The sequence below is a fragment of the Neophocaena asiaeorientalis genome, unplaced genomic scaffold (genome assembly GCF_003031525.2).
Source record: "Neophocaena asiaeorientalis asiaeorientalis breed wild unplaced genomic scaffold, Neophocaena_asiaeorientalis_V1.1 scaffold843, whole genome shotgun sequence".
NCBI classification, from domain to species: Eukaryota; Metazoa; Chordata; class Mammalia; order Artiodactyla; family Phocoenidae; genus Neophocaena; species Neophocaena asiaeorientalis.
In genome coordinates this window covers 112,848-128,688 of record NW_020174272.1, presented here as the reverse complement: position 1 = coordinate 128,688, position 15,841 = coordinate 112,848, and the positions used below count along the sequence as shown (strand labels likewise).

The 15,841-nt window shown below is 55.7% G+C and overlaps 1 protein-coding gene across 1 annotated transcript; it reads right to left on the bottom strand.

Moving 5' to 3' along the window:
• Positions 1 to 7,921: 7,921 nt before the first annotated feature.
• Positions 7,922 to 15,836, bottom strand: IRAK1 (interleukin 1 receptor associated kinase 1; the record flags this gene model as incomplete). Its single annotated transcript, XM_024755730.1, has 12 exons — positions 7,922 to 9,446; positions 9,835 to 9,978; positions 10,479 to 10,914; positions 11,425 to 11,661; positions 12,855 to 12,920; positions 13,254 to 13,461; positions 13,942 to 14,060; positions 14,721 to 14,835; positions 15,043 to 15,107; positions 15,258 to 15,443; positions 15,595 to 15,698; positions 15,818 to 15,836. Coding segments are annotated over 12 exons (1,761 nt in total), but the record flags the coding sequence as incomplete, so codon positions are not given.
• Positions 15,837 to 15,841: the final 5 nt, after the last annotated feature.

The following is a 15,841-nucleotide window of genomic DNA, read 5'->3' as shown; positions in this document are numbered from 1 at the left end:
CATGTGGGATCTTCCAGGACCGGGGCACGAACCCGCATCCCCTGCATCGGCAGGCGGACTCTCAACCACTGCGCCACCAGGGAAGCCCTAAATGTATATTTTTAAAGAACCATTTGACGGCACCAGAGGACAAGCGGGCAGCAAAGGCCTGACTTGAGGGGCTGCAGTCCTTGAGATGAGGGTGCATGCGAGAGTCACCCTGGCTGGTTCTCAAGCAGCAGAGGAAAGAGGACAGAAGCAACATATTTGAAGAGATGGTGGCCGGGAATTTTCCAAAAGTGACAGAAAGACACCAAACCCCAGGTTCAAGGAGGTTACAAACATTAAGCAACACAGACGCCAAGAAAATCACAGCTAGGCACGAAGCACGTCACAAAGTCAGACCGTTGAACATCCAGGACAGAGAAGAAGTACCGAAAGCACCTGGAGGGAAAGAACACATCGACTGCGGAGGCACTGTGGTAAGACTGATGATGGCTTTTCAACGGAAACAATGAAGGGTGATGGGATAATATAGTTAAAAGTGCTGAAAGAGAAAAACTGCCAACCTGGAGTTCTATACCGAGCAAAATAGCCTTTAAAGGTGAAGGCAAAATGGATACAGTTCGGGCAAACGTTGGGGCAACTCAACGCCAGCCTACCTGTCCTGTAAGAAGTATTGCAGGTGGTTCTTCAGGCTGAAGGAAAACGACCCTGCCCGTGAAAGGACGTTAAATGTCATTAGTCACTAAGGAAGTAGAAACCCAAACTTCAATGCACTTCACACCTACTAGAGCGGCCGTCACTGAAAGGACAGACGATCACGTGGCGCTGCTGACGACGTGGACAAATTAGAGCCCCCACAGGTTGCCGGTGTGGCTGTAAAATGGGGCAGCAAAATGTTACACATACGTTACCGTATCACCTAGCAACTCCGCTCCCAGAGAAATGAAACACAGCCACGGGAAAACTTATACGCAAACGTTCATAGCGGCACTCTTCATAGCAGCCCCGAAGTGGAAACAACCCACATTTCCATCTATGGAAGAATGGATAAACAAAGTGTGGTCTCGGGACTTTGCTGGTGGCGCAGTGGTTAAGAATCCGCCTGCCAGTGCAGGGGACACGGGTTCGAGCCCTGGTCCGGGAAGAGCCCACAGCCCGCGCGCCACAACTGCTGAGCCTGCGCTCTAGAGCCCGCGAACCACAACTACTGAAGCCCGCGCGCCTAGAGCCCGTGCTCCGCAACAAGAGAAGCCACCGCAACGAGAAGCCCGCGCACCGCAACGAAGAGTAGCCCCCGCTCGCCGCAACTAGAGAACGCCCGCGCGCTGCAACAATGACCCAATGCGGCCAAAAATAAATAAAAGAAATAAATTTATAAAAAAATTTTTAAAATGAAGTGTTATTCCAAAGGTACTGAGGTCTAGGCCATGGGATCCATAGAGGGGTTTTGGTGGTTTGCAGTAGTCAAGGTCAGAAAACATCTGAGGATGGGTCATGCTCGTTAATGCCTCCTATGGTGATGCTATCCTCCGATTATTTTCTTGACCTTATTTTCGGTCAAGAGATGAAATCATCTGAGAAAGAAAGCAAGGGAGGGAAGGAGGGATCCAGGGTGGAAGACCAGAGCTGCGGGAAGGCATGCAGAGTGTTAGAAGGGGACTCTACGAGGTAAACACAGCATTAGTCAAACCACGCCGACGTGAAGACAGCAGCACCAGGGCAAGGGGGACCCAAGAAGGATGACACAAGTGACACTGAAAGAAGGTGAGAAAGGAAAAAGGAAGGAACAAAGAGCAGATGGGACAACACGGCCATCTCAGGAGGGAGAATGGGGCGTCACTGGTTAGTGGGCACAGGGTTTATGCTGGAGATGATGAAAAAGTTTGGGGGTTTCGCTAGTGGTGATGGTTACACAACACTGTGAATGTATCCAGCGCAACTGAATCGGATCCAAATGGTTCACACGATAAATACTATGTCGTGTGTATTTTACCACAACAAATACACACACAACCATATGGGCAATTACGTTAAAATGCCAATGAATAAACAATGATTGCCAGGCTGGATTAAATGGAAAACCCCCCCCCCCCCGACAATATGTTGCTTAAAAGAGTCACGTTGTATTTTGAAGAAACAGCTATACCGAGGTAAAATTGACATAAAATCAACTGCACGTAGTTTAAAGCCTAGTCCTTGAAAGTTCTATCTGTGAAACCGTCACCACAATTGAGAGAATGGCCACATCCATGACCTCCGAAAGTTTCCTCTCGCTCCTGGTGACCCTTCCCTCCCGCCCAGCCCTAGGCAGCCGCCTATCAGCCTCTGTCAGGAGAGAGAAGTTTGCATTTCCTAGAATTGTATATAAATGGATTCATCCAGTGTGCGTGATCCTTTCACTCTGTAGCTATTCTGAGTCCAACAGTTTGTTCCTTTTCATTGCTAAGTTTTCTTCTGTTGTGTGAACACACAATTTGTTTATCCCGTCACCTGATGGCCGTTTGGATTGCTTCCACTGTCTGGCTGTTGTGACTAGAGCAGCTGTGAGCACTCGTGAACAGGTTTTTGTGTGGACATAGAATTCGTTTCTCTCAGATCGATGTTGGCGGGGGAAGAGCTGTATCATGGTATACGTGGATGATAACGTTTTAAGACACTGCCACACCATTTTCCAAAGTGGCTGACCCATTTTACATTCCCACCGGCAGTGGAGGAGAGTTCCAACTGCTCTACAATTTGTATGGAAGTGCAAAGGGCCCAGAAAAACTACGACAATCTGGAAGAACAAACCCGAGGGCTCACCACTCACAGCAATTGACACTTCCTCTAAGGCTGCAGCGATGGAGCTGGGGTGGTGCTGGTAGAGGGACACCAGAGAGCCTGGTGTCATGGAACAGAGGTCACATCTGGCTAGCAGATTGGTGGCAGAGTCCCCACTTTGATTCAGTGGGGAAGGATGGTCTTTATCCTAACTGGTGTGGGACAGACTGGATGTCCATGTGGGAAAAAAGGACAGCCTGAGGCAGAGACAAAAATCAATTTGAGATATAGCGTGGACCTAAATAGGAGACGTAAAGCAATGAAGTGTCTAGAAGTCTAAGGAGAATATCCTCATGGCCCTGAACAGAGCACAGAAAGCAGTAACCCAAACAGAAAAGACCAACATGTTGAACTTCACTAAAATTAAGAACTGTTAATCAAAGACGTCATTAAGAGAGTGAACAGGTGAACTCCAGAGTGGCCAAGACCAATCCTCTGAACGGACACCGAAGCACCGCACATCAGCGAGGACAAGGGCCTCATCCCCCAATGTGCCTTTCCCAGGAGACGACCTCCAGATGGCCAATAAGCCAACGAACTCACGTTCATCGTGAGTCGTCGGGGAAATGCGAACTCAAACCACGAGTCTAACCCCTGTCAGAATGATTCCAGTGAAAACGTGCTGAGAACACCAAGTGCTGGGGAAGGGGGCAAACTGGCACAGCCACTCGGGAAAACGTCTGTTAGGAACCTGCTAAAACCGACCGCGCGCATCCCGCGTGACCCAGAAGTCCTGCCCCGAGTACTATGCTTGGGCTACTCTGCTCCCGCGTCACTCTAGCTGAACCGAAACAACGTTTCCCAGAGTCCCGCTCGCCGTGTGGTCCCAGGTCAGCGTTGGCCGCAGGAGAAATCTGCATGGGATCTGGCAGCTGGGGGGCAGCAAGCCCCAGCAGCACCTCCCACGGGTCCAAATTCCAGGCCAGCTGCGCGCGTGACTTTGTGCTGTGGGGTGCCCGCTTGTCTGTAGGCCACCTGCATCGCCAGCACTTGGATACAGCGAGAAAGACGCAGGCTCCATTTGGGTTTGCTCTCCCACGAACGGCTGTCTCTCCCTTCCAGAGGCCAGGGCTGCTGACCTGAGACCCAGCGCCAGAGGCAGAAGCCACAGCCTCGTGGAGATTTGCAGGGTCTAACCGTATCTGTAACGATTCTTCTCTTACCAATAGTCGCTCTGCCTCTCGGCCTAAACCCTAACGGATGTAACATCCAAGAGGAAGGGGGGCATCCGTAACCAAGACATGCAGGAAAATGTCCAGGGAAGCTTTATTTATACCAGCACCAAACTGAAAACAACCCAGACGTCCGTGAAGGGGAGAAGGGACGAAACGCGGTCTGTTTCTACAACAGAACACCCCTCGGGCGTGAAAGCCCGTCAGCTACTGCTGCTCGCAATAGCACGGCTGCATCTCAAAACTACGGGCCGAGTGAAAGGAGCTGGGCACGAAAGGGCCCGTGCTACACGGTTCCGTTTACGCGAGGTTCAAGAACACAGCAGACTCGTCTACGTGTTTGAAGCCAGCCTAGCGCTCCTCTCGCACGAGGGACCTTTGCAGGGTGACGGAAATGCCCTTGGGCTGCTTTTCAACCCGTCCATGAATCTTGACGCTCCTCCCATCAAAAGGTGGACTGTCATTCCTTTCCCCTCAAGGGTGCAGCAGAAAGCAGACCATGAAAGGTGACACAGCCTCCAGCAGGCTGTCTCAAGAGGTTCGGTCTTAGAAGCCAGCCCCGCGCTGGAAAGAAGCCACACGGCCACAAGGAAGAGGTATGTGTAGGTGTCCTAGTCCCAGCAGGGTCCCTGGCTAACCACCAGACACGCGTGGGAGCCTCCGGATGGTCCCAGCAACCAGCCTTCTGGTCACTCCGGCTGACACTGAGTTGTCCCATCGGAGCCCCGCCCAGGTTGCAAGTTCACAGGCAAAGTTCATGTCATCGTTTTAGCCCCTCAGCTTCGAGGTGGTTTGGAACAACAGATAACTGGTACCGACTTAGATCTCAGCAGTGGCTGGCACCTGGCTGTTTACAGCTATACAAAGTCAGTGAGCTGATGAAAGCAGATCCAGGAGGGAGGAGGAGAGGGATCCTGCAGGAGAAAGATGGGGTGATCTCAGGATTGAAGAATTCCTCAGAAAAGAGGGGAAAGTTCTGCTTCTGGCCAGAATAGCCCTCTCGGCGTGAACAACTAGGAAACCAGTCAAAGTATTTGAAACAACTATTTTCAGATATCGGCCAACAGGCAGCGCGCGACTGTCATCAGGAGGAAGACAAATGTGGAGACGGCTCCGAGCAGCCTGCATCTCTGCCTGGAGGTACTTTCCAGAATATGGTGCAGGAGGAGGGGGCTCCCGAGCAGAACCAGTGGCCTCAGTTATCAGAGCTAACAAACCAACCAACAGCAGAGAAAAAACAGAACGCCAGAAATATTTGATTAATCCAAAGAAACCAGGGATAGAGGAGAAAAGGAACAAAGAACAGATGGGACAAATAGAAAATAAATAGCAAGATGATAGACTTAAACCTAACCATCACGTGTGAATGGATTAAACAGACCAATTAAAAGGCAGAGATTATGAGAGGGGTTAAAAAAGTAAGACTGAGGGACTTCCCTGGTGGCGCAGTGGTTAAGAATCTGCTTGCCTATGCAGGGGACACGGGTTCAAGCCCTGGTGTGGGAAGATCTCACATGCTGCAGAGCAACTAGGCCCGTGTGCCACAACTACTGAGCCTGTGCTCTGGAGCCCGCGAGCCACAACTACTGAGCCCGCGTGCTACAACTACTGAAGCCCGTGCGCCTAGAGTCGGTGCTCTGCAACAAGAGAAGCCACCGCAAGGAGAAGCCCACGCACCGCAAAGTAGAGTGGCCCCCGCTCGCCACAACTAGAGAAAGCCTGCGTGCAGCAACGAAGACCCAACACAACCCAAAACAAACAAATAAATAAAATTGATTCTAAAAAAAAAAAAAGTAAGACTGAAAAAGAAACAAACAGACAAAAAACAAAACAAAACAAAAAGTCACACCAAACCATATGCGTCTATAACTGCACTTTAAATACAAAGACACAGGGAGGTTAAAAGAACAGAACCGAAAAAGTTATACCACGGAACAAATTAGGCATAAGGAAGTTGGGAGTAGCCACTCATATTCATACCAGATAAAGCAGGCGTCAAAAGAAAGAACATTATCGGAGATAAACAGGGGCATTAAATGATGATAAAAGGGCCAATTTATCAAGAACACAACAATCCTAAATGTGTATGCACCCAATGATAGCTTCAAAATACATGCAGCAAAATCTGACAGAACTGAAAGGAGAAAGGCAAATTCACAATTACAGCTGGAGACTGCAGGCCTTTTCTCTCAGTCCGCCAGACACTCGAACACTGTCTACCGCCTTGACCTAACTGACGTTTACAGAACACTCCACCCAACTGCGGAATATATACCCTTTGCAAATACACATGGAACATTCACCAAGCTAAACCATAGGTTAAGCCATAAAACAAGTCTCGACAATCGTAGAAGAAATGCAGCTCTATGGAGTAAATTTTCTGAGCACGACAGAATTAAAAACACATAACGAAAAGATGTCTGCAAGATTCTCAAATACCTGGAAACTAAATACACTTCTAAGTAAGATATCGGTTAAAGAAATAATCACAAGGAAAATGAGAAAACATTATAAACTGAACGATAATGAAAAGAGAACTTATCCAAATGAGTAGAACGCAGCTAAAGGTGTCCTCAAAGGAAATTTATAGCTTTAAATGCTTATGTCAGAAAAAGCAAGGTTTAAAATCAGTGATTTAAGGTTATGCTTTAAGAAGCTGAAAAAAGATGAGCAAAATAAGATTTATTACTCCAAAACAAGTAAAAGAAAGGAAATGATAAAGAGTGGAAAATCAAGAAAACAGAAAACGGGCAAACAATGGAGAAAAATCAGTGAAACCAAACTTGCTTCTTTGAAATGATCGATAAAATTGATAAGCCTCTATTCAAGCTGATCAAAAAGAAGGAAAGACAAAAATTACCAATACTGGGGATGAAAGAGGGGCTATTGCTATAGATCCTACAGACATAAAAGGGTAAGGGGGGATTATTAAGTTTATACCAACTGAGACGAAATGGGCAAATTCCTTGAAAGACACAAGTTATGAAAACTGACCCACGAAGAAACAAAATCTGAAGGGCCTCATATCTAATTAAAGAAATTGAACTTATAATGAAAAACCTTCCCACAAAGAAAACTCCAGGTGCAGATGACTTCACTGGTGAATCCATCAAACATTTAAAGAAGTAACACTGGGGACTTCCCTGGTGGCGCGGTGGCTAAGACTCTGAACTCCCAATGCAGGGGGCCCGGATTCGATCTCTGGTCAGGGAACTAGATCCCACATGCATTCCACAACTAAGGAGCCTGCCTGCTGCAACTAAGACTCGGAGCAACCAAATAAATAAATATTGAAGAAAAAAAAAAAAAAAAAAGAAGTAACACGAAGGATACACAAGCCCTTTAAGAACACGGGAGGAGAAGGAGACACTTTCCAACTTATTTTATGAGTCCCTGACACCAAAACCAGATAAAGATATTACCAGACAACTACAGATCAATACCCCTCATGAACACAGATGCAAAAATTCTCAAGAGATATTAGCAAATGGAATTCAGCAATATATAAAAGGATAACACATCATGACCGAGTGCTGTTTTTATCTAAGGAATACAAAGTTGGTTTAATATTGGAAAATCAATTTATGGGGTTTACCACATTGACAAAGTACATCTCTGACAATCCTATAGGTAGCATCATACTTAATGGTGAAAAGCCGACACTTTGCCCCCTAACATTGACAACAAGGCAAGGATGTCCACTTTCACCGCTTCTATTCAACGTTTAACCAGAGGCCCTAGCCAAGTGTTAACAAGGCAAGAAAAATAAATGAGGGAATTCCCTGGCAGTCCAGTGGTTAGGACTCCGCGCTTGCACTGCCATGGGCCCAGGTTCGATCCCCGGTCAGGGAACCACGATCCCGCAAGCTGCGCGGTACAGCCAAATTAATTAATTAACTAATTAATTAGAAAAGAAAAAGAACTGAAAGGCATACAGACGGAAAGGAAGAGGTGAGACTGTCTTTATTTGCAGATGAAACGACTGTGTGCATAAACTATCCCAAGGTATTCACCAAAAAACTAGAGCTAAGGTGTGAGTTAGAGCCAAGGCCACAGAATGCAAAGCCAATATACAAAACTCAGTTGTGTTTCTATACACTGTCAATGATCAACTAGAAAACGAAATAAAAATACCATTTACAATAGCGTCAAAATCCATAAAATAGGGAAGACTTAACAACCTGTGAAAGTACTGCTGGGTCGTAGTGTTGGGGATCTGCCGCCAGCGTGGTGGCTTAACGGGAATGGGAACAAGAACCTCCAGAGGACCTGGGGGTGGGAGGCTAGGGTCTGGGTTTGGACAGTCAAGAACACCGAGATGAGAAGCACTGGAAGAGCTCAAGGCTTTCAGGGCCACAAAGCCTACAAGTACGGCCAGCGATCAAAGTGTATGTATTTATTACTCCAGGACAACTTGGACTTCACCAGTGCCCAGCTTCGTGGGGCATGTAGTGTGACTCACGGTCGCAGACACAAAATCACTGGAAGCCTGTGCCACAGCCCTGGGCGACTTTCAGAGACGCTCAGCTACACCAACGCTGACTCGCTTCTACAAACGTGAGTCCCATTTTCATTTTCCTTCCTCTCCGTCTTGCTGCCAACCTCCTGCTGTCTTGGGGCTTCTCACTGTCTGGGTAACACAAGGCTTGGGCCTAGCCAAACCTGGGGTAGTGGCCCCTCTGTCACAAGCAGTGCCCGGGCCTGAGGCTGAGCCTGTGGCCTCTGGAGCCCGACCTGGCTCGGTGGCCTGTTAGGCTGGCTCCCGGCTCCCTGGGGAAGCCTGCGGACGCTGGCCTGACGGGAGGCGCTGCTGTACTCGCTGGGGCCTCTCAGAACTCCCGCTTCTAGCTAGTGGACTGAACCACGGGACAGCCACAGCTCACTTTCCCCTTCCCAGCTACAAGCAGCTGGGAGGGCCCCGGCCTCATCGGTTCCCATCATCAGAGTGGCTGCTTTTCCCCAGGGCTTCAGCAAGGTCGGAAAAGAAGGGCTAAGGGCTGCTGCTGTAGGCCTGGGCTGCAGAGGCCCCGCCCAACTCTCAGGGGAGCTGGCGCCCCGCTGGTTCCACTGGACCACTCACCTCTCCTCCTTGGCCTGTGTGGCCAGCAGCCTTCAGACCTGCCCTCCTCCCCGCCACCGGCCCCTCCAACGACATCGGCTTTCCTCTCCCGCGAACGCTGGCCTCAAGGCACGCTGTTGAGATGTCCCGCCCTACTGACAGCCGGCCGCAGCCGGCCCGGGGGGCCCTGAGCCCTGCCTGTGCCCACGCCCCAAGAGCAGCAGGGCCACCACCTGCCCTCCTCCGTGAGGACGGAGCCCCCAAGGCTGCCGAGGGTTCGCGAGCTGTGAGAACTTCCAACCGTGAGAACTTTGACTTCTGGGTTTAGGGATCTGAACAGGCGGCAGTTCAGCTCTGAAACTCATCACTCTCTTCGGGCCCCTGCCTGTCCCGGTGCTCCAGGCCCAAGTCTGCAGAGGGGGGAAGAAACGCCAGTCGGTTAGCAAACAGGGGGAGGCACTCGAGGGCTGGGCTGCGCTTCCCCCTTGCTCCCGGGGCGCTCTCTGGAACGGAACGTAGCTGTGGGGGCTGCCTGTGTTCTGGGAGCACGGGGGCTGCTGGCACCCCCAGGCTAAGGGAAGGTGCGTGTCGTCAGGAGGAGGAGAGCGAGCCGGGACAGGGCTGTACCCAGAATACACGATGTCCCAAAGGAGGCGTGGGGGCCGGCCGGCCTCCTGGTCGCCGTTCGAGGGGGTGACGGGCTCGGGGAGCGGGGGCCCCATCTGGGCCCCAGCAGAACGAAGGCTCCGAGTGGCCCAGAGGCCAGCCGCCCGGCCGCAGAGCACAGTCCTGGGGTACCTGGGAGGGAGCTAGATGACAGCAGCTGCAGGCTGTCTAGGACCCCATCCTCATACAAGGCCAGCTTCTGCAGCATCTTCCGTCGCGCCGGGTTGATGACAATCTGGGGGGGTAGTGACGACATGGAGCCGCCCAGGAGCGGTCCTGGCGTGGAGAGAGGGCCCACTGAGCCACAGGGGCCGATGGCCCTGGAACTCCCTGCTGACACTTCTGGCCCCATGAGCCTTCCCGGTCCCCAGCCCAGCTCCCTGCCCTTCGGAAGGACAGAGGCCCTCGGCGCTCTGAGAGCGGGGGCCTGGAAGGGGCCGTGCTAGGGCCCTGGCTAGCTGCTGGGCCTGGAGCCGGGTCCCGGACTGGGCCTTCCTTGCCCCCAGCTTTCGGGGAGCAAGGTCCTGGCCTCTCCTCAGCCGGCTGAGGCCGCGGTCTGGGGAGACGAGATGGCACGGGGCCGTCCTCTGTGGGCCTTTCCAAGGCCGGGTGGGGGGCCTCCCCGAGACAGTGGCCTGGAACTTGCTAAGGACACAGGGAGCTTAACGGCAGGCCCCACCCAGTTCTCTCCTCCCAGAAGGCCGGGGGTGGGGAAGATGGGAACTGCCACCAAAGGAGGCCGCTGGTCCCTCTTCTGGGCCCGTGTCCCCAGGTACCTTCCACAGCTGTGGGCTGGAGCCCCGGGCTGCTCCCCCAGCTCGACTGTCTGGTGGCATCCCCTTGAGTACAGTCAGCCTGTCCGAGGGGTGCTGGCGCCCGCACGGCGGCCCCTGGGCCAGGGCTGCCTGGCCGGGCTGGGCCCGGGGGGCAGCTCGGGGTCAGGTGCCAGGAATGCAGGGCAGCAGATAGGCCGGACATGCTCTCGTCGCTCTCCACGGGCTGGTTGGCGCCTTTCGGCAGCCGCTCTGTAGCCTGGGCCAGGGCTCCCGAGGGCGCCGCCAGGGGCTGCCATGGGCTGGCACCGCTCAGGGTACTGCCAGCGGTGGACACGTAGGAGTTCTCCTGAGGGGAAGGGGGGCTGCGGCTGGCGGCCTCTGGCTCCAGAGACGGCCCTGCCACTGCTGCCTGCAGCGTCTCCAGCTTCTGGTACACCTGCGAGGAGGGAGAGGGGCTCTCAGGGCGAGTGGTCCTCACAGAAGGTGGTCAAACTGCACAGCGGCTCCGGGTCAGGGATGAAGAAGAGAGTTGTAGCCACCAAAGCTAAGGACTTAGAATGGCTTCTCTCTGTCTTCTAGGAAGCGAACCTCGCTGCCCTGGTGCCCTCGAATGGGGCTTCTTCCTTTTCTCAGAGACAGGTGGGTGATGGGGAGGGGACTCAAAAAGGTAGGTGCAGTGGCGCAGCACAGCCAGAAGGGGGCGCAGCAAAAGCCTCTCGCCTCCCTCTGTGTACCAGGCGGGGTTCAGTGGAGCTCCGGCCACTCCTAGCAGAAGCACAGGCAGGCAAGGCACATTTGGAGACTTCCCCCAGAAAGAGGGCTGCGAGGGGCTGTGTCTGGCTCCCTACACGGCAGTGCCAGGAATGTGGCATTTCCAGCAGGCCACGGTCTCCCACGGGTGGCTGGCATCTCAGCTGCTTCCCTTCCCCCTGCCTCACAGGCCTACCTGGGTCATGGGGGGTCTCCTCTTGGCCCGGCGGTGCAGGCAGCAGCAAGCCAGCTGGCCCAGGGCCAGGCCCAGCTCTGGCGGGCACGGCCCAGGCCTGGGGTCCACGTGCTTCTTGTAGATCTGGGTGGCGATCGGGGCGGCCCAGGCGTCTGCAGCCAGACCTGCTTGGAGTGTGGTCTGGGTGCTTTTCAGGGCCAAACCAGCCTCCTCGGCTTCCTCTTCAACCAGGTCTTTCTGCGGGACACGTAACGTGAGTGTGGTCACCGGGGGCCATGCCTTCTGCTGCGACCCCCAGACCCTCGTCGCTGGTGCCCCAGGCCCCAGGGATCCAGCTACACACACAGCACCCGGGCCCGCTTTCACAGAGCTGACTTCCTGGGAGGGGAGAGGCGCCGACATGCCTCTTAACCAATGGAAACTGCGGCAGGGAGGCCCAAGCAAGTGACACTTCAGCGGGGATCTAAAGGGATGAACTAGCCGGAGAGGGCGGAGCCGAGAGGGCTGGGAACAGGACCAGAGGCCACCTTGAGTTCTGAGAGGGGAGGGACTGGCAGGAAAGACTGGGCTTGGGGCGGGGGGGTTGGCCTTTCAGGCAGAGGGAAAGGCTCTTACAAAGGCCCTGGGGCAGGCATTGGGGAGCCGGCCCGAGTCTGGGGGGACAGAGAGAGGGCTGCTGGCGGGCAGGTGAGGGGGCTTCCACAGCCTCCTCACGGTTACGAAAACTCGCTTTGGCTGTGGCACAGAGAACCAGGGGGTCAGGGCTGAGGGGTGTGGTGCGCTGCTCCCAGGCGGTGCTGACGCCGGGCGGGCGGAGCGGCCCACGTGGAGGAGGTCTCCTGTTTGGCTGCCTGGCTCTGGCACAGACCCACCAAGACCCGGCAACGGACAGAAATAGCCCCAAGCCCGGGGCGGAAGGCCAGGAAACACAGCAGCTTGTAAAGCGTGAAGCACACGCGCCAACCGAGCGCGGACCGAACGCAGACGGGCCTGGCGAGGAGCTGGGCTCCTGGCTCCAGGTCAGGCCCCGGGCAGCTTGGACCTGCTCCACAGCACCCGGGAGGGCTTCTCAGAGGCGGCCGCATTCTCTGCCACAGCCTCTCCCGTCCCCACGCGCCCACCCTGTTCTGTTCTCCACTGTGGCTGGCACCCTCCTCGCCCGCCCCCAGCCCAGGCGGGGTCTGGAAAGGCCCACAGCATCCAAGAGGACAGACAGGTTTCTCCTCGGCAAGGTAAATGAAGCCGTCTGGGGCCCTGCCTATTTTCAAGGATGAGTCAGCAGCGGCAGAGGCTGGCTCCCGTGGGGCACTGCGTTCCAGATCATTCCGCCCTCCAGGTCTATGCCTGTCTGTCGCCCACAGCAGCACCTCCCGGCCTCACTGTCTCCCTCCCGGCCCACCTTCCTCCCTGCCCTGCCTCGGGAGGCTCACCAGATACTTGGTCTGGGCACCATGCATCCTCACAGCCCTCTGGCCGGCCAGGGTCTCCAGCACCACCTGGAGAGAGGACAGGCTGGAGGGCGAGGCAGGCAGGCCCACTGGGGGGGGGGGGTGCACAGTGGATGGGGAGGCCCTGTCCAAAGAGGGGCTGCTGGGCGTGGACCGGGGCTGACAGGGGCACGTCCCTCAGACAGGCACACGAGGACCGACTCTCAGCAGGGACAGAGCCGCAGCCGTGGGACTAAAGCTCTGGCGGTTTGGAGGGCCCACTTGAAACAAAAGAATTCAAAACTACAAACGTGAAACGAGGTGCGGGACCGAGGAAGTGGCCCGCGCCGGGGAGGGCAGGGCCCTGGAGCCGAAGCTTCATCAGAGGGCCCAGCGGCTCACCACGCCGAAACTGAAGGTGTCGGTCTCCACAGCCAGCCTCCCCGTCTTGATGTACTCCTCGGGCAGGTACGCCAGGGTGCCACGCACAGTCCGAGTCTGGGCCACAGTGCTGCTCCGGCCGGGGTTGGCGCCTGCAAACCGGCTGAGACGGGCCAGGCCAAAGTCTCCCAGTTTGGGCATCAGTCTCTCATCCAGAAGGACGTTGGAACTTCGGGAGGGAAGAGAGTGGTGTGGGCCCGGCCTTGGCCCTGGCCCACTCCGTGACCCACCCCCCACCTGCCTGGTCCTGACAAAATCAGACTGCAGACAGTGGCTGGTGCGCCTGAGCGTTCCAGCCACCTGGGGCTCCGAGCGCGTGGCCCCCAGAGCACCCTCACACGGTTCAGCCCCTGTTCATCGGTGGGGCCCGTCGCTGGCCTCTGCTTCCACACCTGTCCCACAGCGGGTACTCAGTGACCCAGAGCCCCCAGCCCTGACATCCCCGACCTGAGTCTCGAGCGGGAGAGGGTAGGCCCACTCTCATGGGGGGCGCTCAGGGCAAGGCTTCTTGGGCCCAGACAGTGGGCCGTGGCGAGCAGGCACCACGGCTCCCTGCCAGCGGAAGGTTTGGGAGCGTGACCCCTTGCCGTAGACTATGTTCCTGCCACTCTGAGAGGCCCCGGGGGGCCTGGCTGTGTCCCCTCCTCACCTCTTGACATCTCCGTGGATGAGGCTGGGGCTGTCTTGATGTAAAAACTGAATTGCCCGGGCCGTGCCCAGAAGGATGTCCAGTCGCTGAGGCCAGGAGAGAGGGGGCCAGGTCTGGGTCTGGAAGGGCAGAAGGAGCAAAGGGGCAGAGGGGAGGCTGCGGGCCACTGTTCTTTGACCCCTGTCCTTCCCTCCACCTGTCACCAAGGGACCTGGACGAGCAGTTGACTCTCTGGGCCTCAGCTTCCCCTTCTGGAAAACGAGGAGCAAAGTCTCCATGAACTACTTCAGAGGAGGGTGGCGACTAAGCTCCTGCGGTGCTCTCTCTGCACAGCGCACGGGGCTGGGATCATGCCCTGGGGACCCCCCCGCAGGCTCTGGCAGTCCTGGCTCTGGGGTGATCAGGATGTCGTCGGAGGCTCTTTCCCCGCCTCCCCGCACACAGCACGCTTATCCTGAGTCCTTCAGCGTGAGGTTAAAGGTGCCCCTGCCCTGCGTTCGGTTAGCCCTTGCGTCTTGTGGGTGCCTCCCTAGATGGGGCCCCGGTGCTGTCTATCGCCTCCTTCCCTCAGGGCAATGCTGACATGACCCTTCCGCTACCCTGTTTGCAAAGGGGAGAAGCCCGAGTCAAGCTACTCCGAGTCCAGAACCCCCTTTCAGAGGCACCACGAGCCAGGCTTCTGGGCATGCGGGCGCAGCAGGGAGGGGCCCCGCTCGCAGAGGCCGAGAGCCCAGGCCCCGTGTCCCGCTCTGCCCGGGTGCCAGCCTAGGTAAGGCTACCTGGACATGGAGGTGGTCTTCCAGGGAGCCGTTGGGCAGGAAGCCATAGACAAGGCAGTAGAAGCCACTCTGAGCACAGTAGCCAGCAAAGTCCACGATGTTTGGGTGACGAAATCTGCTTGGAAAAGTGGGGTCTGAGCACTTTGGCCCCCAGCATCCACCACGCCTTCCATCTGACCATCGTGGGGACAGTCCCTGCCGTTTCCTCAGCTAGCCTGAGCCTGGCAGGCTTTGGGAGACCAAGGGAGCCAGGTGCGTGACACACGGTCCTGGCGGGCCTCTCCCGCTGCCCGCACCAGGAGGGACACCACAGGCGGCTCACCGTGACAGCTGCTCCACTTCGGTCCGAAAGCTCTGCTTCACCGTGGTCCACTCCAGGTCTGCCTCCTGTTTTGGGCCCAGAACAAGCAAGGGGCGGGGGCCTTGGACTGGGAAATCAGAGGGCTGAAGGAGCTGTGTGGGGTAGTGGGGGGAGGACCAGAAAAGTGAGGGTCGGCTAACAGCCTTCCAGAGCCTTTGCCTGGACGCTACACACACCTCCTTTAGCCTCTTCACAGCATATACCGTGTTCCTCATCACAGCCCGGTACACACACCCAAAGCCGCCCTCCCCGATCTTCAGCTCCTCTGAGAAGTCGTGGGTGCCCTGGCAAATCTCTCGGAGGGGCCAGCAGAAAGAGGAGTGGGCCCCCTGCAGGATGGACGCTGGGCTCTCTGGCCTCCGCTGTGGGAAGAGACCCCAGATCAGGCGAGGTCCCGCCTCCTCCCCTCTGCCTAGCCCACCCCTGCTGGGCTGGCTGGGGCTCCCCAGGGTACCAAGGGCTGCCTTCTCATCGCTTGTCTCAAACCTCTGGGTGGAGGCAGGACCCACCTACCTTGATACAGGAAGGGGCTGGCGATGGCAGTGGTGGCTGGAGGGCAGCAGGGCTTGGGACAGGGCCGAGCTCAGGGTCAGAACGAGTCTGGGAGCCTGGAAGAGCTTCATAAAGACACCAGTGAGAGGCAGGCAAAGACCAGTGGCCGGATCTACAGCTGTGGCCAGTGTCAAGGGGCTCCTTTCCTCCGGTTCATCAGGCCAACCCCCGGGAGCCGCCTTACCTGGGGAGAGGAGGGTGGAGGCCG